The sequence below is a fragment of the Crinia signifera genome, chromosome 8 (assembly GCF_055691185.1).
Source record: "Crinia signifera chromosome 8, ASM5569118v1, whole genome shotgun sequence".
Lineage (NCBI taxonomy): Eukaryota > Metazoa > Chordata > Amphibia > Anura > Myobatrachidae > Crinia > Crinia signifera.
In genome coordinates, this window is record NC_139224.1 from 4,530,221 (window position 1) to 4,554,285 (window position 24,065).

A 24,065-nucleotide genomic window follows, 5' to 3' on the forward strand; every position below is an offset into this window, starting at 1 on the left:
ACATGTTTCCAGCCATTGCACAATGTGCCTTTCTAGTTAGATTTGTGCGGCTTATGCTCAGGGCCGGCCGGTTCAAGGTATTTGGGCACCCGAGATAAAACTTCAGCCTACTGCTCCCACCACCACCCACACACCAATACCGACTATCCAGAAGCTCAAGCGAACAAGGAGTCATTCTATATTTTGCTATAGTCATTCCACCCCCCACCCTCCAGATTCTGGAGACCCTAGCACCTACACGGTAGAGCCATCTTTGCTGTAATCATATTGTTTATAACTGATTACAACCAATGGTCTCCATTCTCACGTCTTTTTTTTTATAGGGTCTTCAAGGAGCTCCAGGACTAAAGGTATGTGATAACCGGGGCTCTGTGTGTGCTATTGATGGGGGAATGCAGGTTAAATAGTAGACACCAGGGGAATCCTAATACCACAGGCAGGCAAGTTCTTAACCGCGAGTACTGTATGTTTTATTGTGGTGTAACAAGGTTTGCTGTACTCCCAGTTACTCAGCGTGCTGGAGGGAGGGGAACTAGAACAGTACCATACAGAGGACCAGACGCTCATGTATGTGGGTAGTGGGGCAGATATGTCATTGGTGATACTGGAATATTAGCCAGTATGTTACATAGGGTTCCTATGCTGAGAGGAACAAGTCTGTGGTCCACTGTGGCGCTCTTTTAGCTTAGTAAGATGACGCTACGCCTGCGCAGAAACTTGCAATAAAACATCGGCTGAGGCAATAGAAGTAGGAGACACACTGAGTAAGACTGTTTTTGTATTTTTTTTTTGCTTCTAGGGAAATCAAGGAGATCCAGGGCCCAGCATAAGGGTGAGTTACACCTTCCTATAGGCCTGAAGAAGGTACTTCTATTACCCTACATTCCACCCAGGTGTATATTATGAGCTTGGGGCGGTGCAAAGGAGGAGGGGTCAAAGTATATTTTTTGCACTTGGGCCCACCACTCACAGGTTCCGCCACTGATACTGACCTGGTGACCTAAAACACAAAAAGTGATATTTTGACTTTACAGAATTATGGTTTTCTCAAATGAATGATACAGCTTATGTATAAGTGTGATGGTCTTTTTCTGATTTCTAGGGTTTGCCAGGGCCTCAGGGCATCGTTGGACCACCTGGACTTCCTGGGCCCTCTGGATTGCCGGTAAGGACTGACCGTCAAAAAACAGTGACCTTAGTATAAATTTTAGGTTGATCAAACTTTAGAAGTCTCTTGTTTTTCTAAATAAAAAAATGCAATAGACTAGGACCCACTTCCCCCATACTGTTTTGTGGGCTGAACCAATTTTTATTGCATTAGGAGCTGATGACATCACTGAAGCCTGAGATTCATCCTGCCTCATGCCTCAGTGATGTCACTAGTACCTGTTAAATTCATAGCTTGCATTCTGGGGACTATTGGCTCAGCTTTTAAGCAATGTCTACCTGCACTGTGTTTAGCTAATGAGAGCAAGATGCTGAGGCTTGGGGTAACTTGGATCTATTGCAGGTCATGGGACATTCCATGGGTTAGCTGTCGGCTGTAATTAGTTGGTGGGATGAGGGAACTAGTTTCTTATATCTAGTGGTCATAATAAATAATCTACCCTAATGATCTCTCATTATTTCTGGGGTACAAACAAAGTATTCATTTGCATTCATTAAATTAAATAAAATAAATATTATCATAGGGTTTAAAGTTACCAATCTAAGATGCAAACTCTGAAAACTTCATTTATTGCAAGACTGTAATTTAGTAATGGGTGTATTTCATGTTTCCACCACTAGGGGCCGCAAGGACCTCCTGGAGCACCGGGCTTAGTGGTATGTTTTGGGACTGACTCCCCCCATAATTCAGCAGAACTTCTGCTGAGAGATGTCACGTAATGTTATCATGTCCTTGTTCCAGGGTGAACCAGGAAAAAATGGGAGAGACGGAAGAGACGGAATATCTGGGAAAGACGGAGAGCCTGGGCTTCCAGGAAAGATGGTAATGTGCCCACCGGGGATATGTCTTTATCTGAGGCACTATGGCAGCTTCCTCGGCTCATTTAATTGATTTTGCATCTATTAATAACAATAGATACACTTGAGGGAATAAGATGTTAGCCATGCTTGGTTTGTGGATATAGTCTCAGATTCTGAAGCACGATTGTTGAATAGTGGTTGGACATACAAGGGTGAAACTGGGTAGATCAGGGCATGACCAAGGCATAGCCAGATCTTGTCCCATTAGAACAGATCTTGGCCAGATCTTGTCCCGATACATGAAGGCTTGGCCAGATCTTTTTCCAGTGGTCCAGGCCATGGCCAGATCTTGTCCCCGTAGAAGATGGCATGGCCAGATCTTGTCCTAGTTGACCAGAACTTGTCCTGATTAAGATATTTCCAACCCTATTGTGTTGATGAGGCAGGAAAAAAAATGTAGCCATAGGTGTCGGACAATCTGGTTCTTAGGCCATGACTGTAGTACAACCAGATCTATGTGGTTTGGCTTCCCATTATTAGACATGTATTGATTTGCTTGATGATGGAATAAAATGGCTGGTGGCAATATGTCTGACGAGCTTTGCACTTTGTTTTACATTTAGCTGTTATTTTTTTTTACCATTTAGGGCATTTCAGGGCCTCCAGGACCTGCGGGGATCAAAGGAGAAGTAGGAGAACCCGGGGTCCCTGGAGAGGTAAGTCACATACATGTTATTGCATAAGCCCTAAATATATTTATAATGATAAATGTAAGTGACCATGTACATTTGTTATATTTCCAGTTTGTTGTAGGATCTCCTGGAACAAAAGGAGAGAAGGTAAGCAATAGCTAAATGTGGCTAGTAGCGGTACAGTTACATTGTAGCTATAGACAAAGTATTAGTACGGTTCAATATGGTTTAACATTAGAAGAGATAACTGCATTCCCATCTGTGTTTCCTGCATAGGGTATTTCTATATTGGGGTGAAAGAGCGGGATTGAGGCTCTGGGGCTGGGCTCTAACCTTGAGCTGCACCCACCCCCTGATGGCGATCAAGCTCAGTGGCGTAACTAAAACTTGTGCGCCCCCCTTCTCTTCTTACCCCCTGACCAGATACTCCTGTCTGCGTCCCGGTGCTTCTCCTCTCAAATATCACTGGCAATATGGCTGCCGCCTACTCTAGCATCCTTAATAACAGTCTGCTGTGAAGGGGCAGCCATTTTGTGAGGGGTATTAGCGCTGGGACTGTAGACAGGAAACTCTGCTGGTCCCGGCAAGCTGACAGCAACAGATTTGGCGGCAGCTGCACCCTTACCAGCAATAACTTCCGCAGACCCTGCAGCGCCTAAAATTACCCAGTGCCTCCAAACCACCGCGGGGTCTGTGGAGCTATAGTTATGCCATCTATCCCTACACCGTGCGGCAGCCATGAGCCAGAGCCGGGCAGGATATTCAGATGAGGATATGTACGGCTGGTACCGCCCCCCCAGGCCATCCCATAATGTGCTGCCTCCCCCTTCCCTATTCCTTACTGCCCTGAAGGGCTCAGCTCTCTATTACAGGGACTACAGCTTACAGTATCTGTTACATTTTATATACTGTGTATATATATATATATATATATATATATATATATATATATATATATATATATATATATATATATATACTAGTCTTTGTGTTGTCACATTTAATAATTGCATTTGGGCTTTTACTGTGTTTGTTGCATTTCCTATTAGGGCGCTTCCGGAGACCAATCAAGCAAGCTACCAGGAGAACCGGTGGGTATTTCATAATGCAATGTCGGCTGTTCTGTGATAGATTTCCTGTATCTTTATGGTAATGAGAGATATTTATCTGATTCCTCACTGCTGCGGGGTCACATTCTCTGTATCAGTCATATGGGGTAAAGCGTTGTGCTGTGTTACAGGGTGAAAAGGGAGAAAGAGGCTTGCCGGGTCCACGAGGAGAAAAGGTAATTATGGACAATGATACTGTAAAAGTTCCATGATGTGTATTAATATATATATATAACTGAACGCTGGGTGGATAGCAGCGGATTGTTGTATCTCATTCTCTGGGTAAGACGTCCGTGTGCTTCATATTAGTAAGCCCGCTCGACGAAAATGCTTCGAAAGCTAGACTGCTACCTTGTGATTGCCTCTGTGTTTGTGCATGTGTGAGAGAGAGAAAGAAAAGTTTCACTCGCTGCCAATGGATGTCAGTGTTTCGGAGACACATAATCAGACACTACACATATATATCTGGGATACGGTCATATAAATATAATAATTATCTATGATATTATGGCAATAGGGATGTATAGCTGTAAGAATATAAAATGTAATATTTTGTGAATCTAACTTATTGTGTTTATAGGTTTACTATCGATACACATACAGATATACATGTACATATTACACATAGGAGAAACGGCTCATACTGTAACCTTTGTTTATATGTGTATTTCTTTTCATTGCTTTTGAGGATTTTTTCGTTTTTCATTTTATTATGTATATTTATATATAGTGTTATAATTAGTTAATATAATTTATACTTTTGATTAAACATACAGAGTGCCTGAGTGGATACAGTAGCCAAGTACCATTAATTATTTATTTCTGTCATCATCAAAAAGTATCGGAATAGAGTTTGTTCCTATTTAGATAATATGATTAAAGTCCACTGTATGTAACCGAATACACCCCCAGCCGAAATCACAATTTTATCTCCGACATCAATACAAATATCTTTGTGAATGTCCTTTAATAGCTTTTTAAAATAAAAAACAAATTGTATTAAATCGAAAAACTTTAGCTATAGATTTAAGGGGTGTACACACGGAGCACATTTGTGCTATTTTCTAAGCAATCTGACTAGATTGCTTAGAAAGTAAGCACAGATCTCTCAGTGTGAATGCTCCGAGAGATTAAATATCTCTTGCTAACTAACTCAGTGCATGCAGTCAAAATCCAGTCAGATTGCTTAGCAAATGACTGCAAATCTCTCTGTGTGTACAGAATGAGAGATGCTGATTGCAATCTCTCATTCTGAACAACTACCCGGCCTTTTTTTTCTTAAGCAAAATTGCTTAGCACAAATCTCTGTGTGTGTGTATGTGCTCTCCATGGGAGATCTTGACACCAGCTAAATTGGTTAGCAAAATTGCTTAGCACAGATCTCTACATGTGTATGCCCCTTTAGAGCAGGGTATTTGAAGGCTCCAGTAATCCTATACACAGTTTAACTGACATCCACTTGTTACAGTTAGGCAGTATTATTGATTGCAGATGAACTTACTTACTTTTACCACTAGGGGGAACTTGGGAAAAAAGGAGACATTGGCGATCCAGGAGAAGACGTAAGTTATTTATGTTGAAGGTGACCGGCTGACCCATTCAATTTGGTCTCTATATGTGCTACAGGCTTAGTGCAAAAGGTGCTAATATAATATTCATGTGTGTATTATCAATAAACCACTTATTTTGCTGCTTTAATGGATTTGTAGCAGGTGTAATAATGAAACACTTGCGCTGCCCTAGAAGCATGTTTATCAATGATTAACGAATTCATTTTAGTTGACTCTGTCTAGGGGGCTGTCTGTTCCATGATACTTGTACAGTCAGTGGGGCCAATCCAGTTAGGGGCTAACTGCGGGCATAGGCGACAATACTGTATGCCACTGGAACACCTATAATGGCATCTCACTGATTAACTGTAGCCCCTAAATAGCGTGTAATAGTTTGCAGACTTAAAGGTTCTACCATAGGTATGGCATAGGAGCACGCTAGATTACAGGCATCATCTGTGTTGCCACTGCTTGAATTGCCCTCAATGTATAGGGTATTGGTGTTACACAGTGTGTTTCTATCAGCACCATGGACAGGGGAGGGTTATTGCCAATGGCTGATGCCCACTAAATACCTATATCAGCACCATGGACAGGGCAGGGTAATTGCCAATTACTGTTGGACCCGTAAATACTTATATCAGCACCATGGACAGGGCAGGTTAATTGCCAATTCCTGTTGGACCCGTAAATACTTATATCAGCACCATGGACAGGGCAGGTTAATTGCCAATTCCTGTTGGACCCGTAAATACTTATATCAGCACCATGGACAGGGCAGGGTAATTGCCAATCCTTTTTGGACCAGTAAATACTTATATCAGCACCATGGACAGGGCAGGGTAATTGCCAATCCTTTTTGGACCAGTAAATACCTATATCAGCACCATGGACAGGGCAGGATAATTGCCAATCCTTTTTGGACCAGTAAATACCTATATCAGCACCATGGACAGGGCAGGATAATTGCCAATCCCTGTTGGACCAGTATATACCTATATCAGCACCATGGACAGGGCAGGGTAATTGCCAATCCCTGTTGGACCAGTAAATACCTATATCAGCACCATGGACAGGGCAGGATAATTGCCAATCCTTTTTGGACCAGTAAATACCTATATCAGCACCATGGACAGGGCAGGATAATTGCCAATCCCTTTTGGACCAGTATATACCTACATCAGCACCATGGACAGGGCAGGGTAATTGCCAATCCCTGTTGGACCAGTATATACCTACATCAGCACCATGGACAGGGCAGGGTAATTGCCAATCCTTTTTGGACCAGTGTATATACCCATATCAGCACCATGGACAGGGCAGGGTAATTGCCAATCCTTTTTGGACCAGTAAATACCTATATCAGCACCATGGACAGGGCAGGATAATTGCCAATCCCTGTTGGACCAGTATATACCTACATCAGCACCATGGACAGGGCAGGGTAATTGCCAATCCTTTTTGGACCAGTATATACCTATATCAGCACCATGGACAGGGCAGGATAATTGCCAATCCCTGTTGGACCAGTATATACCTACATCAGCACCATGGACAGGGCAGGGTAATTGCCAATCCCTGTTGGACCAGTATATACCTACATCAGCACCATGGACAGGGCAGGGTAATTGCCAATCCTTTTTGGACCAGTGTATATACCCATATCAGCACCATGGACAGGGCAGGGTAATTGCCAATCCTTTTTGGACCAGTAAATACCTATATCAGCACCATGGACAGGGCAGGGTAATTGCCAATCCTTGTTAGACCAGTAAATACTTATATCAGCAACCTGGACAGGGCAGGGTAATTGACAATCCTTTTTGGACCAGTATATACCTATATCAGCACCATGGACAGGGCACGGTAATTGCCAATCCTTTTTGGACCAGTAAATACTTATATCAGCACCATGGACAGGGCAGGGTAATTGCCAATCCCTGTTGGAGCAGTATATACCCATATCAGCACCATGGACAGGGCAGGGTAATTGCCAATCCCTTTGGACCAGTGTATATACCCATATCAGCACCATAGACAGGGCAGGGTAATTGCCAATCCCTGTTGGAGCAGTATATACCTATATCAGCACCATGAACAGGACAGGGTATATACTGTGTATTTTCTATAGACATTACAACACAAGACTTTTACTAAAACAAAAATGTCATTTGAACACGCTAAAGACACATGTTTTTCTTGCAGGGGTCCAAGGGTTCCCCTGGGCCTAAAGGAGATAAGGTGAGTTGTAGATCTGTAAAACATGCAGCATCCAGCCAGGGAACGAGAGGGACTGGGGCATATGGCAGCTAATACACTTGTTATAACCTTCTACATTTATAGGGTGGAACCGGCATTGGGTTACCGGGACCTGCAGGACAGACAGGACCACAAGGATTGAAGGTAATTGGTTATATTTCTATATTGAGGTGAGTAGGGTGTCAGCAAGCATTGGGCGGCTTAGGGGCCTATTTATGACATTTTGCAGTTAAACACCGAATCAGTCCCTATTGCCGCATGTCATGGTGATTTACAATGTATTGTCAGGGCTATTTATGAAGGGAGCGATGCTGGGGATCGCTATCAGTTTACTTCCAGGTTTTGACCTACCTTCTTTAATGCACAGGGGCAGGATCCTTATAATCCCTCTCCTAAACAAAGCGCATAAATGCAGGACCATATAGAAACAAAAATGTGCTGCAGTCAGGCCCCGCCTCTTTCATGTGTTATCTACTGACATCACCAGGACCAGGAAGAAGCAGAGTGCCAAAGCAGGCTCCCGGCATGCCCCTATTCACTATAGCGTCCTATGTAAAGTTATCATTAATCTTAGTAACTAACTGTTCAGCAAACACATTCGGAAGTCTGTAGACATGCAGAGATTTACAATGCAGAAAGCACCATTCTCAGAAGAATTGCAGTTTGCTCAGTCGATGAGAAAAAGGTGTGTAGGCATTCCTGGTGAGGCTCAGAGTAGGCGCAGTTTGGAGCAGTGAGATTTCAGTGTGCAGAATAACAATGAGATAGAAGGGTTGGATTGGTGCCATTTTTGGGATCTCCCTTTCCATGCACAGGTGCACATGGTCAAATCCACTTTGCAGACCACTTGACTTTTGTGCCAACTATAGCTGGGTACACATTTAAGGTTATCTTGAACAATGTGGCCGATTCATACGGATCTGGACTTTAAAATTGTTCACATCGTCCATTGTGTACTCACTATCGCGCACGCCCCGGAGGCATTCATTGCGTATTCAGGTTGGTCATGCATGTAGCTCAATCTGATGATATCGTAAATGATTTCCAGCACATAATGCAATGTGCGCACATACCTGATATATCGCTAACGACCAAATGATGCGTAATATGTCATTATCAGCTGTACTAGATGAGATGGGAGACTGGACTTCATGGTTGAGATTTACACTTTTACACTGTGCACCCCCTGCACACTGATGTGCCAGCATCGCCAGTGAGGAGAGTAGGCGTAGTAGTCGTAGTAGTAGTAGTAGTAGTAGTAGTAGTAGTAGTGTGCCAGACCGAACATTGGATGCTCTTTGTAAACGACCCCTACTGTTCACATAGAAGAGAAGGAGAAGGCAGTAAAATGGTTAAAAGTGGCTATTTGATTAATAAGATGGTTCTTTTAGGGTGACGTTGGATTGCCCGGTCCACCTGGCCCCCCTGGTCTGCAGGGTTCTGCAGGGGTCCCTGGTCAGCCAGGCACAAGAGGAGAACCTGGACAGCTTGGACCCGCCGGACCACCAGGGGAGAGGGTAAGGTTGCTCCAAAACCTAGTCTACCGCCTGGTTGAGTTACAGAGAAAACTAAAGGCTGATTTACACAATAAGATGGAAATGACTAAATAATGCATTACTATGGTAGTATTTTTGTATACGTTTGAAAATATATATATTTAAGCGATAAACCAGGCTTACTGAGTATTTCATCTGTTACCGTTTTAAAATTCTCTGTGAGACAAATTACCGCTGTATTTTACCAGATCTACTGTGCACAGTAAGTTCCAATGCAACCTTGAAAGCCGCTCATCAATTCTAGAAATGTGGGCTTATTACTGTCATCTGTTATTTAGGGTTTGATTGGTTTCCCTGGAAGAGAAGGGAATCCGGGACCCCAGGGGCCACCGGGTCCCTCAGGACCGATGGTAAGAACCTTCTCTCACCTGACCCCTATACTCCATAAGCAGAGCCACATACACTTTGTGGAACCTTTACGTGGCTATACTAGATAGATGTTACTGGATATGCATGTTACATAGCAAGGCCTAACTGCTAACACATTAACAGACATACTATTATGTGTATCGCCCTCTGTTATGTGTATACCCCTCTGTTATGTGTATCCCCCCCTCTGTTATGTGTATCCCCCCTCTGTTATGTGTATCCCCCTCTGTTATGTGTATTGCCCTCTGTTATGTGTATCCGGCTCTGTTATGTGTACACAAATAGAACTACAAGCATTAATGTTGTTGTTTCATTCAAGGGACCCCCAGGACCTGGAGGACCAAAGGGAGACAAGGTACGGTCTAGAATAATTATGTTATCCATCACCTGTCAGTGTAGGAATATAAGGGTGTTTTATTATGTATAACATTGATAGTAAGTTCCTTTTGACTCTTGGATATATTACAGACTAGATACTGACGTTGTGTAATTGAAGTACATTTGTATCTTATTCTTTCACAACTGTTCATTAAAACGTAAATGTACAGCGCCCCCGGTGGTCACTTTTCTTGATTTTAAGTTTATTTCTTTTTAGACCAACTGTAATGGCTCCATTGCCTATTGGCATAACATTAACATCCACCTACTACATATATAGATTGAACATGACTTTAAGTGTTGCACTGATTATGTTGAACGTCTCTCCGTTATTAGGGTGACACCGGAATTGGCCAGTTGGGTCCTAGAGGCGAGAGAGGAGATCCGGGACCGAGGGTGAGAGATCTCTATACGTAACCTTTTACTGGCCTTAATCTATTACTTCATTTTCAGTGGACACCTCTAGGCAACCGATGTCTCATGAGCTGCTGGCCAACGCTTAGTCCTAACCAGTCATGCTAGTCTCTGGCCGGCCTGCTCTGACCCCAGAACAACAATTGGTTGCCTAGTTGCGCTCACCTTCGTCTAAAATCCAAAACGTTTCCATTCCTGTCCTTGCAGGGAGAAGATGGCCGCCCTGGGGCAGAAGGAGACCGCGGCCTCGCAGTAAGTACCCAGCCATGATCCGGGATGATGAGACATCTGTTTACTCTCTATGGCACCTCCTTAATCTAGAATTAATTCTGACTCGGGCCACTGCCGCCACAGGAAATAGCTGGACACGTTTTAGACAGATGAATTCATTAGTCCAAACCTAGAACCAGCGGATGTTGATGCTAATTCAGTAAAATGACTGTCACCATAAAACCTCTCTATAGGGGGAGATGTCTCACTAGATGGAACAATGGATACTTAGGAGCGAAACCATTATACGTTCCCAAACCAATTATCTAGATCAGTCGTTTTCAACCTCAACCCCCACGTTTTCCCACCATGTCATGTTTGAAGTCTGTGGAAGCACGTGGGATCATTAGTGACCTGGCAAAATAGATGACCTCACCAGTGCATGATTAAAGAGATCCAGAGAACATGACCTGCTGGTAGGACTTAAGGACCAGGGTTGAGAAACCTATGCTGTAGATTGTTATACTATTGTATCGTAATGTACAACATTTCCAAATAGTCCTTTCTCTATACATTATAAGGGTAGTCTCCTCCATCGGCTCTCATATGAGAATAGTTGGGAAGGAATAGCATGTGAGGCTGCTATAAGGCAGAAGCAACAACAGCCACTGCTACCGGCATGTGGTAAGAATGGAAATGAACCCTTATACCTGGTGGTCAGTGGTAGGACCAACCTGCGGGCAGGCGACGTTGGGTGTGCCCGGCTGAAGCATCATATGTTGGACATTCAGCTTGTGTCTAAGATTGTTGCAATTATATTTCCAATGTTCATAGATAGACTGACAGAAGGCTATAACTTAGTGCTGTTTCTTATGTACCTTTATTTGTATCATTAAGGGTGTCCCAGGAAACAGAGGAGAACGCGGAGACAAGGTGAGGAAGATCAAAGTTTATCAAATGCTTTTATACATTATTCAAATGGTATTATTTATGTGTATATGTAGACATTCATTTACATGGTCAGCTCATGTTGGGGGTGTAGTGTCCTATGTATGTACAGGGTGTTATAGATCCAGTGGTCAGGACATGTTGGGGGTGTAGGGGGAAATTTACTAATATGAATTCGTAAAAAATAGGTGTATTCGTAGGCAGAAATACACCTATTTTTTACACATTTGTATTTTCGGGATTAACTATACCAAAAATACAGCAATTCGTATTCCTAAAGATGGGACATTCGTATTTGTATTTACAAATACGAATGTCTACACCATCGATAGAATACGACAGGAATCACCATATTTTTCATATGTGTCAGTGTGTATTTATTTAACTATTTTTTTTACTGTGGAACTACAAGACACAGCGGGCCCTTTAATGCCCCGCATGCTGGGACTTGTGGTTCTCCAAGTCCCAGCTTGCAGGGTAGGCTTGCTGGGATTCATAGTTCCACAGTTTAAAACAATAGTTTTTTCATCTATTTTTTTTACACCAGTATCAGCTCGATGCCCACCGCCCAGGGGCATCGAGGACAGCACCAGGCTGTCCCCCAGGACCCCTGGCCAGGCTGACTGGTCGGTAGGGTTAATGCTTTGGCCGGGGGGACTTGTATAAAAAGTCTCCCCCCGGCTGTGGCATTACCCTGCTGGCTGGTTTGGCCTGGGGCTGGTTCTTAAAATACAGGGACCCCTAGTCATTTTGTCCCCCGTATTTTGGGAACCAGCCCCGGACCTGGAGCCTGGGGCTGGTTGTTAAAAATTGGGGAACCCCTATTTGTCGGGTTCCCTGATTTTTCATTACCGGCCCGGCTCTGTCAGACTGGTGCTGGTTACGGCTGTGGGGGGGACCTCACGCCGTTTTTATTTATTTATTTATTTTTATTTCTATTTTTTTTAAACCTTGCAGCCTGCACGGATCTGACTGATCCGTGCAGACTGCCTCCACTAATTCGTATTAACGGCCGTATATATGGCCAGCTAATACGAATTAATACGACTTTGATTGCTTTGTAAATCCCCCTCCGGAACACGACAAAGCATACGAGGTATGCTGTCGTATTAATTCGTAGCAAGAATACGAATACAATTATTTGTATTCCTATTCTTTGTAAATTTCCCCCGTAGTGTCCTATGTCTGTATAGGGTGTAATAGATGTATTATGGTCAGCGGTCAGGACATGTTGGGGGTGTAGTGTCCTATGTCTGTATAGGGTGTAATAGATGTATTATGGCCAGCGGTCAGGACATGTTGGGGTGTAGTGTCCTCTGTCTGTATAGGGTGTAATAGATGTATTATGGCCAGTGGTCAGGACATGTTGGAGTGTAGTGTCCTATGTCTGTATAGGGTGTAATAGATGTATTATGGTCAGTGGTCAGGACATGTTGGGGTGCAGTGTCCTATGTCTGTATACGGTGTAATAGATGTATTATGGCCAGTGGTCAGGACATGTTGGGGGTGTAGTGTCCTATGTCTGTATACAGTGTAATAGATGTATTATGGTCAGGACATGTTGGGGGTGTAGTGTCCTATGTCTGTATAGGGTGTAATAGATGTATTATGGTCAGCGGTCAGGACATGTTGGGGTGTAGTGTCCTATGTCTGTATAGGGTGTAATAGATGTATTATGGCCAGCGGTCAGGACATGTTGGGGTGTAGTGTCCTATGTCTGTATAGGGTGTAATAGATGTATTATGGTCAGCTGTCAGGTCATGTTAGGGTGTAGTGTCCTATGTCTGTATAGGGTGTAATAGATGTATTATGGTCAGCAGTCAGGACATGTTGGGGGTGTAGTGTCCTATGTCTGTATAGGGTGTAATAGATGTATTATGGCCGGCGGTCAGGACATGTTGGGGTGTAGTGTCCTATGTCTGTATAGGGTGTAATAGATGTATTATGGCCGGCGGTCAGGACATGTTGGGGTGTAGTGTCCTATGTCTGTATAGGGTGTAATAGATGTATTATGGACGGTGGTCAGGACATGTTGGGGTGTAGTGTCCTATGTCTGTATAGGGTGTAATAGATGTATTATGGTCAGCGGTCAGGACATGTTGGGGTTGTAGCGTCCTATGTCTGTATAGGGTGTAATAGATGTATTATGGCCGGCGGTCAGGACATGTTGGGGTGTAGTGTCCTAGGTCTGTATAGGGTGTAATAGATGTATTATGGTCAGCGGTCAGGACATGTTGGGGTGTAGTGTCCTGTGTCTGTATAGGGTGTAATAGATGTATTATGGCCGGAGGTCAGGACATGTTGGGGTGTAGTGTCCTATGTCTGTATAGGGTGTAATAGATGTATTATGGCCAGCGGTCAGGACATGTTGGGGTGTAGTGTCCTATGTCTGTATAGGGTGTAATAGATGTATTATGGGCAGTGGTCAGGACATGTTGGGGTGTAGTGTCCTATGTCTGTATAGGGTGTAATAGATGTATTATGGCCAGTGGTCAGGACATGTTGGGGTGTAGTGTCCTATGTCTGTATAGGGTGTAATAGATGTATTATGGCCGGCGGTCAGGACATGTTGGGGTGTAGCGTCCTATGTCTGTACAGGGTGTAATAGATGTATTATGGCCGGCGGTCAGGACATGTTGTGGTGTAGTGTCCTATGTCTGTATAGTGTGTAATAGATGTATTATGGCCAGCGGTCAGGACATGTTGGGGGTGTAGTGTCCTGTGTCTGTATAGGGTGTAATAGATGTATTATGGCCAGCGGTCAGGACATGTTGAGGGTGTAGTGTCCTGTGTCTGTATAGGGTGTAATAGATGTATTATGGCCAGCGGTCAGGACATGTTGGGGGTGTAGTGTCCTATGTCTGTATAGGGTGTAATAGATGTATTATGGCCAGTGGTCAGGACATGTTGGGGTGTAGTGTCCTATGTCTGTATAGGGTGTAATAGATGTATTATGGTCAGCGGTCAGGACATGTTGGGGTGTAGTGTCCTATGTCTGTATAGGGTGTAATAGATGTATTATGGCCGGCGGTCAGGACATGTTGGGGTGTAGCGTCCTATGTCTGTATAGGGTGTAATAGATGTATTATGGCCGGTGGTCAGGACATGTTGGTGGTGTTGTGTCCTATGTCTGTATAGTGTGTAATAGATGTATTATGGCCAGCGGTCAGGACATGTTGGGGTGTAGCGTCCTATGTCTGTATAGGGTGTAATAGATGTATTATGGTCAGTGGTCAGGACATGTTGGGGTGTAGCGTCCTATGTCTGTATAGGGTGTAATAGATGTATTATGGTCATGTTCAGTGGGTGTAGTGTTCTATGTCTGGGGTTAAAGTAGGGAGAGACTGAATGGAACTAAGTTCTGCCACCTGTAATTGGAGGGGACTAATTCCACCTCCACCACAGCCGTGAACAGTAATCCCAACAGAAAAGCCCATCGCAGCGTCTTCCTTCTCTTGCATGGCATATGTGATGTCATGTCATCAACACCGCTGAAGTGAAGAAGAGCCGCTAAGAGGAGCAGACTCTGTGCATGCTGACCCAGGCACTACAGTGCATTATGTGTAAGGGGCACTCACTGTGGACCATTTTGAGTAAGGGGCACATACAGTACTGTAAACAAGAAGACTTTTGGGGATGAGCGCTAATTATAGTAAAAAGAATAAGTGTAAGAGGCAAAGAAAAGATAAGAAGTATAGAAAAACACCTGAAAAATAAAAATTGGTTATAAATAATGTTTACAGCTCCTCTGAGCAAATGTGGATTGTCCGTGGAGTGCGTTATCTAACTGTCCCTACCTCTATTGCCGGGATGGAGCGTGGCGGGTTAGGAGGTCCGTGCGCTGCTGCTGGTGGATGCGCCGCACGTCCTTCCTTTATTCTTTTTACTATAATTAGCGCTCATCCCCAAAAGTCTATTTATCCATTTATTATTGAGCTGCTTTTATTCCCCATTTCCAGCGCAGTGAAAAAAAAAACCACTTGTTTTACTGTAAACAAGAAGATGTGCCAGCGCTGGCTGTACCAATGATGTAGATTAGACAGTTCTCAATACAAATATATTTAATACATATTGATACACATATATCACAATAAAATGAAATAAAAATTGAGCGATATGGTATAATATCACAGGGATATATAAGGTGTAGTTGTAATCACCATACTATATGGTTTTGCTTGAGATAATATTAGTTGGTATATTACCATCCATTGCAGTCCTCTGGAAGATTTTATATGTCCAGAAGTGGTGACGAACAAGTGTCCTGGGTTGCTTTATGATTCCAAGAGCTCATGTCTCCATATTTGGCATATTTTACTCCCTCTGTGGACTGGATTGTTAGGAATAAGCAAATATCCCAAATTGCGAAGGTCCAAATCAATCAGGGTAATTTTGACGTCAGTGGGAGAAGGACAGGTCACACTGGATGGATGCAGGAACAGCAATATTGAGCTTAACGAGTATCCCCGGATATTGTATGTCCAGCTGTGTATAAGCAGCAATACCGCTGTGGTTATTATGTGTATAAGCAGCAATACCGCTGTGGGTATTATGTGTATAAGCAGCAATACCGCTGTGGGTATTATGTGTATAAGCAGCAATACCGCTGTGGGTATTATGTGTATAAGCAGCAATACTGCTGTGGTCAATATGTGTAAGGTGCACTAATGTTGTGGCTATTGTGTATAAGAGACACTATGTATAAGGAGTACTACTCTGTAGCTTAACTTGAATAAGGGCCATTACTGTGTATCATAAAGTGAATAGAAGGGGCACTACTATGTGGTGTAATGTGAATTTGATTGTGCTACTGTGTAGGGTCATTTGAATTGTGGATACTATTGTGTGACCACTACCCTTCCTTGTGAGACCACTGTCCCTTTAAAAAGTATTGGAGGTAGGGCGCAAAATTATAGTTTGCACATTTAAATTTTGCACAGACCTGGCTCTGCCTAGTGGGGGGTTGGTGTCAGGGGAAAACAGCCATCCGAAGTTCCACCACCTCCCCAGGAACACTTTAAGCCCTGTCTATGCATGTACAGGTTGTAACTTAATCATTCCAAGATGCCCAGGAATCAGGTCCATGTTCAGATTGTAGTATCTTGCGGCAGAGTCCTCTGTGCAGTGTGGACATTATATTCAGCATTTCTCTGCATTACTGCTATTATATCTCATGTTATTACCTTACAGGGTGATGCTGGCCCAGGTGGACTGAAGGGGGACAAGGTACAGTAATGATCCTTAGTAACAATTACCGTGTTCTCCTACTTGAAGAGCCATTTTGATTTGTGTTTTTGTGTCCTCATCTAGGGTGACACCCTGACCATAGAAGGACCTCCGGGTGCGAGGGGAAATAAAGGAGAAACGGTACGGCGGGCTTATGTCTCCGGTGTGGCTTATTCTATAGCACCATGGTCATATTCCCCTTACAGGCAGTGATGAAGGTGTTGGAGCCTCCATAGATGTCCTAAAGTGTCTTTGTGTTCTACCAGGGCGACCGAGGACTGAAAGGCTCCGAGGGCGAAAAGGGGGACAAGGGAGATCAAGGTGCCAGCGGAGAAAAGGTGAGGAGCTTTCATGGCACTTTGTGGGGTGGCACAGCGCTGCATTTGCTGCCTTATAATGAGGTGAATGACCATCATGGCTGCTGTTGTGTTTCTGTCCTGGATGCGGATGTTTGGTCCACATGATAACCAAATCATTATTTGCAATAGGGTGTTAAAGGAGAACAAGGAGACAAAGGGGCGACTGGTTTTGTAGGACCCCGAGGACCTGGTGGGCAAAAGGTAATAACCTATTGGGCACTTATTACACACTGGCAAATACACTACAACGTACTACTGTACTTACGGTACCGATGTTATATGATGTTACCCGATGTTATTCTACTTACGCTTGTTATGTCATTTAGATTGTGTTTGTTTTATCAATGCCACATAATCCTCCTTATTTCTGTTCTGCACCTTTCAAAACTTATGCTCAAAACTGTAAACGTTTTATTTGTTGCTGTTACTATGGAAGTAATGGAGACCTGATCGCACCCCCCCCCATAGACACACACCGCTATACAATCAATTACACAAGTAGCATATAGTGGGTAAAACCATTTTGAATGTAAGATCATTTAAAACTTTCTATAAGTTTATTATTATTATTTATTTATTACCAGTTATTATATAGCGCACACATATTCCACAGCGCTATACAGAGAATAGTTCATTCACATCAGTCCCTACACCAGTGGAGCTTACAATCTATGTTCCCTCCCACATGTACACGCACACACAGACATTCTAGGGATACTTTTGTTGTGAGCCAATTGACCTACCAGTATATTTTTGGATTGTGGGAGGAAACCGGAGTACCCGGAGGAAACACACTCATGCATGTGGAGAATGTATAAACTCTACACAGTTGGGGCCATGGTGGGAATAGAACCCATGACCTCAGCGCTGTGAGGCAGTAATGTAACCATTACACCGTCCGTACTGCCCCGTATATATAACACATGGTGGGGATAGAACCCATGACCTCAGCGCTGTGAGGCAGTAATGTAACCATTACACCGTCCGTACTGCCCCGTATATATAACACATGATGGGGATAGAACCCATGACCTCAGAGCTGTGAGGCAGTAATGTAACCATTACACCATCCGTACTGCCCCGTATATATAACACATGGTGGGGATAGAACCCATGACCTCAGCGCTGTGATGCAGTAATGTAACCATTACACCACCCGTACTGCCCCGTATATATAACACATGGTGGGGATAGAACCCATGACCTCAGTGCTGTGAGGCAGTAATGTAACCATTACACCGTCGGTACTGCCCCGTATATATATAACACATGGTGGGGATAGAACCCATGACCTCAGTGCTGTGAGGCAGTAATGCTAACCATTACACCGTCCGTACTGCCCCGTATATATATAACACATGGTGGGGATAGAACCCATGACCTCAGTGCTGTGAGGCAGTAATGCTAACCATTACACCGTCCGTACTGCCCCGTATATATATAACACATGGTGGGGATAGAACCCATGACCTCAGTGCTGTGAGGCAGTAATGTAACCATTATACCATCCGTACTGCCCCGTATATATAACACATGGTGGGGATAGAACCCATGACCTCAGTGCTGTGAGGCAGTAATGCTAACCATTACACCATCCGTACTGCCCGGTATATATTTAACACATGGTGGGGATAGGCTGTAATGCTAACCAGCACACCGTCTGTAATGGTTGGCATTATGTCAAACTATTTTTATTTTATGGAGGTTTAGCCAAAATAACTGACTTATCCACCTGTCTTTCTCAGGGAGAAATGGGCGAGTCTGGATTACCGGGAGAAGCTGTGAGTGTCCATGGTTTACTTTATATAAACATGCATTTGCCCATTACTAGAGTGCTGCTGAATTGCTTATCTTAATCTAATTTGCATATTGCAGCCATTGGCACTTGGTCGGAAATGCTTACAGTCAACAATTAAATAACATACACATGTAACCTATTCTAGAATACATTGCAGACATGATATAAAGATAATTATCCATAGTAACAGATGGGCTAGAATTTCCCTATACATTGACTTTGATGCCATTTCCACCGGTGCACATTGATGTACATGATTCTGGTGTTACCTGCTCATCCGTGCTTTCTGTCATTAGGGAATCCCTGGTAAAGATGCTCTACCTGGACCACGAGGAGAAAAGGGAGAATATGGACTTAATGGTCTAAGAGGGCCCAAGGTGCGAATTCATCTTATACTGTATATGTGATATATAAATAGTGTAATTGTCCGTTTTATCTTTCTAGATGTACTAGGGATAATTCAAGGAACATTAGGAAGAAATATATGTAAAACATTGACATGAAATCCAGTTATTTAAGGTGTAGGAAGTAATCAATTCATTTCCCCATCGGCCATGTTCTTTGTTTTAGGGTGATCGCGGGATGAAAGGTGCCTGTGGCCAGGACGGTGAGAAGGGAGATAAGGTAATACTGACTCATCTCGTCGTATCATCGATAGCACAAATATACAATGTACATGTATGTTACAGCGACAGGGTGCTACGTGTTACAGCCCTGTAATATGTATTTGTCATGTTCTGCGTCCTAGATCAGCAGTTACTTACTGTTGTCAGCATGTTCCTGAGTGATCACTTTATTCTGCATTGTAGGGTGATAACGGCGTGCATGGGCGCCCCGGACTTCCTGGGAGGAAGGGCGATACGGTACGTGATGTCGTGATAGAGTTACAGCATTTATCTCTACTTCCAGCACTGCATGTAGATCTCTGCATTAGGTCAATGCCTCTGTGTTCTGCTGTCTGTCTGTCTCTGCCTACCTCTCTCTCTCTCTCTCGCTCTATGTGTGTGTGTGTATATACTGTATATATATATATACACACACACACACACACACACACGCACATTGCTCCCCCCCCACTCACTTCATTCAGTGTGCCATGTTGAGCATTTCCATTCCCAATGAAGCATGGACGTCAGGACGTCACTGTTGCACCCGCGCAATGCGTCATTGGGGCTGGGATACCTCTGACGATGGTAGCAGATAGATCCACTTCGCCGGGAGGACTTTTAGCTTCACCCATTGGGTCCACATCTACCTGGAAGGGGGATATAAACCTGTGGCATGCGAAGCGAGCCATTGTGCCCGAAGCGATGGTCCACTGCAGCTGAAATAAAGTAACCTACACCGACCTAAGTTCACCCTGACACCCGCTGCGTGCCGCTTGCTGACCGTGGTCCACCTGTCTCACCCTTTATAGCCTCGCATGTAATAATAAAGGTCTCTTCTCTCTGCAGGGGGAAGCTGGAATCTCAGGACAGCCCGGATTTCCCGGAAAGGAGGGTCTTGTCGGTGCCAAGGTAATACAGGCCATGCAATATAAAATCTGGATTACTACGCTTTATGCGTCATTCCTCAGTGATGTCAGTAGTTCTTATGGATTTGAAGACGTTGTCCTTCTCTGTAAGCAGTGATGCCTTCTATAATAACAGCATTATATTCCCTGTGTCTGAAGTCCGTTCCTAGTAGAGAACTTGGGGTGTGGTTCCGAGGAGAACAACCAAAGAAAATGCTGAATCCTCTGTTTACTTCCTCTCTCCATAGGGTGACAGAGGGATAGAAGGTTTACAAGGGAGTAAAGGGGATCAAGGAGAAAAAGGAGACCGGGTGAGTACCCCAGAGCACGTCACCCGGATGCGGGTGTTATAGGAGAACACATTATACAGTACAATTGGAATAATATGGATTATATAATATTTTAGTAAAGTATCCAGCAAAGATTTCTCTATGACAAATGTACTCATGTTTGTTCACGTCTATAAAGTTTTTATTTTAATGTATAAGTCCCAACATCGTGATGTTTCAGTTGCTGTAAAGTAATAGGGTATTTTTAGTTATGTTTTTGATCTTTATAGTTTAATCGTTTCATTATTTAACAAAATGAAGAGAAATTACTTAGTGCTGCTTATGCCACTTCTAGTCTGCTTCAAATAAACTATAGCACATGGGGGGTACAGTTACTAAGGTGGGTTGTTGCGCATAGCAACCAATCAAATTCTACTTATTATTTATTTAGCACCTTCTAGAAGATAATAGATTTGATTGGTTGCTATGGGCAACATCCATCTTAGTACATTTACCCCAGTGATGGTGGCACAGAGAAATGGTGGCAGGATTACCACCGTGGCAGGCACCCCCAGGACACCTGAGAGATGCAGGGGTTCCAGAGCGTGAATGGCCATTGCCAGGCCTTACATAAATATTGGCTTGGAGTCTGGCGTTGCCCATTCCACCATAGAGAATTTATTGCTATGGAAGAACCGTATGGATCCCCTTAGAACACGACACAAATGCGTTATTAGATTTTCACATAGGGTTGAGATATTCCATTTACTATTCCCAGGGTCCTGTGGGTGTAGTTGGTCCAGCTGGCCCGAGAGGCGCTGATGGGTCTCCAGGGCTTCCTGGTCCTCCAGGAACTGTTGGTCCAAAGGGTCCTGAAGGTCTTCAAGGACAGAAGGTAAGTACTTGGATTAACATCATTCTTTTAAGCATGTTCTAGATGTAAACCATTCTTAACCTGTACTTGTGGCCCTATTTTTAAGGGTGAAAGGGGCCCTCCTGGAGAGGCCACTACGGGGGCGCGGGGAGTCCCAGGTATACCAGGGGAACGAGGTGATCAGGTGAGGCTATATTTCATTCTGTTGTTGTCACAGTTTTTCGGTGATGGCTGAAGTGGAGGCAGAAGCTTATCCACTGTGATCCACAGCTGCAAGGCGACTGCAGATGGGCAGAAATCTCCTAATGCAACGTATATATTAACACATTAATATAAAGTAGCCACGGAATGATCATAATAATAGTAAACCTCTACCATGGGATAGCACCCACTACCAAATAATTCCTCCACAGAGGCAGCAAGTACTGTACATGTTGGAGAGCCCCAGGTATACAGCTGTATTTGTACACTGTCATGAGGTTATCACGCAGACCATACTACTGGAGCTAGATGTTGCAGGACAGAGACATATTACAGCACTTACTCAGAACAGTATTAGACCAGGCTAATTGTAAATGATACATAAATAAAACATCACAACATTGTGGTCCCCAGGCAAAATGATGCATTTGGGGCCCCTCTACATCCATTCACGGGAAAATGTAAAAAAGAAAAATCATAACACGGCCCTCCTGTCATCTGTCCACATGCTTCCCTACAGTGAATAACTGTCAGCACTCTGATTGGTTAATAGCTCCAACCATCCACCAATCAGCATTCTCACAGCCATTCACTGTTTGGCTGCAGTTGGAAGGCAGGTAGAGAGTGCAGGACTCTGATTGGTGGGTAGCTCCAGCCATCCACCAATCAGCATGCTGACAGCCATTCACTGTCTGACTGCGTTCTCTAGCTGCCTCTCAAGAAGCTCAGAATGCAGATGTGCACAACCCAAAATGCCCCAGCTTGAAGGCCTCTAGAATTGGGGGACCATGCATGGAGTCCATGCGTTAAGACGACCCTGCACCACCGGGATAAAGGGTTAATGTATGCAGTAAGAGTAAACAAGGGTCCACGTTTTGGGCAATAGCGAGGTTGATGCAGGTGAGCGATTATATTGCACCTAAATACTCCTACGCCCCCTGCTTACAGTGTTAGATGCACAGTATCAGATATGTGCTGGGCAGTGACTGGGAGATAGCGGAAGATGCATGAAGAATACTAACATTAAAGTCACAGGCAGCAACACTACGGCAAACGACCCGAAACTGGTCGCAACATCAGCAACTCACAATCAGCCCCTTTTGTGTGGTACAGTCACCATTAGTGGACATGCAAGTCCCCATCCATCACAGATCTATCTCTTCTCAGCAACTACATAAACTTTTTTTTGTAAAAATAAAACTCTTGATCTGTGGCGCATGAATCTGTGTGAAGGCGGCGCTGACTCCAGTTTTATATCGGTGGTATTACATGTGTTTAATGTTTATAGGGTAATATGGGACCAGAAGGAATTAAAGGAGATAAGGGTTCTCCAGGAATGACGGTAAGATATTATACCATTACAGTTCATTATCTTTCATATGGTTAAAGTTGGCCAGTTATGTAGCGGCAGGTAAAGGAATACTCACTTCCAAATCACTCAGATTAGTCACATTCAATAGGACGGTTCAACCTTTTGTCAGCTTTGGAATTCCTCCTCTGCAACAAGGAAATCCTTTGCTGGTAGAAAGGTGCCGTCAGTGGCTTCCTCTTATTTGTATATAGAGTTAAAACCTTTATGTGATCATACGAAAGAGAAGCTGACAGAGGGGAGGAAGATTATATATCAATATTTTAGACTAATGAATCTTAAAATTGTAAGTAATTTATTCTAATCAACTCTCATCATATATAATCAATCAAATATCCACTCTGAGCCGGATATTTGGCAATGTTGGGGTACCATAGTCTTCTGAGATGTGCGCAGGCGAACATTCATAAGTTTAATTTGACCAAGTAGAAAGAATGGCAGTGTTGGAATACGGGACAAATGGGCTCTCTCCGTGCGCACTGCACTTCAGCAACTGTTATATCATATCGAAAATCAGAATTTCATGTTAGATGTGTCTGCGCATATGAGGCCAACAGTGACCAGCGTCCTTCAGTTCTCACAGCTTTCACTGTTGGAGATTGAATGTTCTGGTCACGATAAAATTTACCCCACAATCGTTTCCTGTTTGATCCTTGAACAGAGAACCATATTCTGCAATGTACAGTATATTCTATTCTGCGCTGTCTTATATCCACGTTACACCAATATGTTCTGTGTCTCTCTGTCCGATCTCAGGAGGAGGAAATACGAGGCTTCGTCAAGCAGGAAATGAGCCAGAATTGCGGTAAGTTGGGTCATGATGCTGCTGCTGAAAATATTTCAATTGGAACTTTTTTTAGCATTCTAAATCCGATTCTCATCGTTACCAGCATTATTATTTTTACAAAGACGGTTTAATAATTCACATCTGTCTGTTCCCCATTGGAGCTTACACTCCATATTCTCTATCGCACACATACACTCACATACAGTACATGGGCCC

General features: G+C 43.6%; 1 protein-coding gene across 1 annotated transcript in view; it reads left to right on the plus strand.

Moving 5' to 3' along the window:
- The window catches only part of COL7A1 (collagen type VII alpha 1 chain), a 171,378-nt gene that overhangs the window by 146,383 nt on the left and 930 nt on the right, over positions 1–24,065 (plus strand). Inside the window, exons 80-111 of the mRNA XM_083155611.1 lie at positions 324–350; positions 800–832; positions 1,103–1,165; positions 1,789–1,824; positions 1,910–1,990; positions 2,616–2,684; positions 2,772–2,807; positions 3,710–3,751; positions 3,901–3,945; positions 5,287–5,331; positions 7,525–7,560; positions 7,663–7,722; positions 8,970–9,095; positions 9,413–9,484; positions 9,823–9,858; positions 10,218–10,277; positions 10,503–10,547; positions 11,403–11,438; positions 16,644–16,679; positions 16,764–16,820; positions 16,946–17,017; positions 17,168–17,239; positions 18,784–18,819; positions 19,133–19,213; positions 19,407–19,460; positions 19,646–19,699; positions 20,291–20,353; positions 20,598–20,660; positions 21,397–21,513; positions 21,599–21,676; positions 22,982–23,035; positions 23,819–23,867. Of these exons, the coding sequence (XP_083011737.1) occupies positions 324–350; positions 800–832; positions 1,103–1,165; positions 1,789–1,824; positions 1,910–1,990; positions 2,616–2,684; positions 2,772–2,807; positions 3,710–3,751; positions 3,901–3,945; positions 5,287–5,331; positions 7,525–7,560; positions 7,663–7,722; positions 8,970–9,095; positions 9,413–9,484; positions 9,823–9,858; positions 10,218–10,277; positions 10,503–10,547; positions 11,403–11,438; positions 16,644–16,679; positions 16,764–16,820; positions 16,946–17,017; positions 17,168–17,239; positions 18,784–18,819; positions 19,133–19,213; positions 19,407–19,460; positions 19,646–19,699; positions 20,291–20,353; positions 20,598–20,660; positions 21,397–21,513; positions 21,599–21,676; positions 22,982–23,035; positions 23,819–23,867 (1,834 nt within the window). The remainder of the gene's footprint in view (positions 1–323; positions 351–799; positions 833–1,102; positions 1,166–1,788; positions 1,825–1,909; positions 1,991–2,615; positions 2,685–2,771; positions 2,808–3,709; positions 3,752–3,900; positions 3,946–5,286; positions 5,332–7,524; positions 7,561–7,662; positions 7,723–8,969; positions 9,096–9,412; positions 9,485–9,822; positions 9,859–10,217; positions 10,278–10,502; positions 10,548–11,402; positions 11,439–16,643; positions 16,680–16,763; positions 16,821–16,945; positions 17,018–17,167; positions 17,240–18,783; positions 18,820–19,132; positions 19,214–19,406; positions 19,461–19,645; positions 19,700–20,290; positions 20,354–20,597; positions 20,661–21,396; positions 21,514–21,598; positions 21,677–22,981; positions 23,036–23,818; positions 23,868–24,065) is intronic.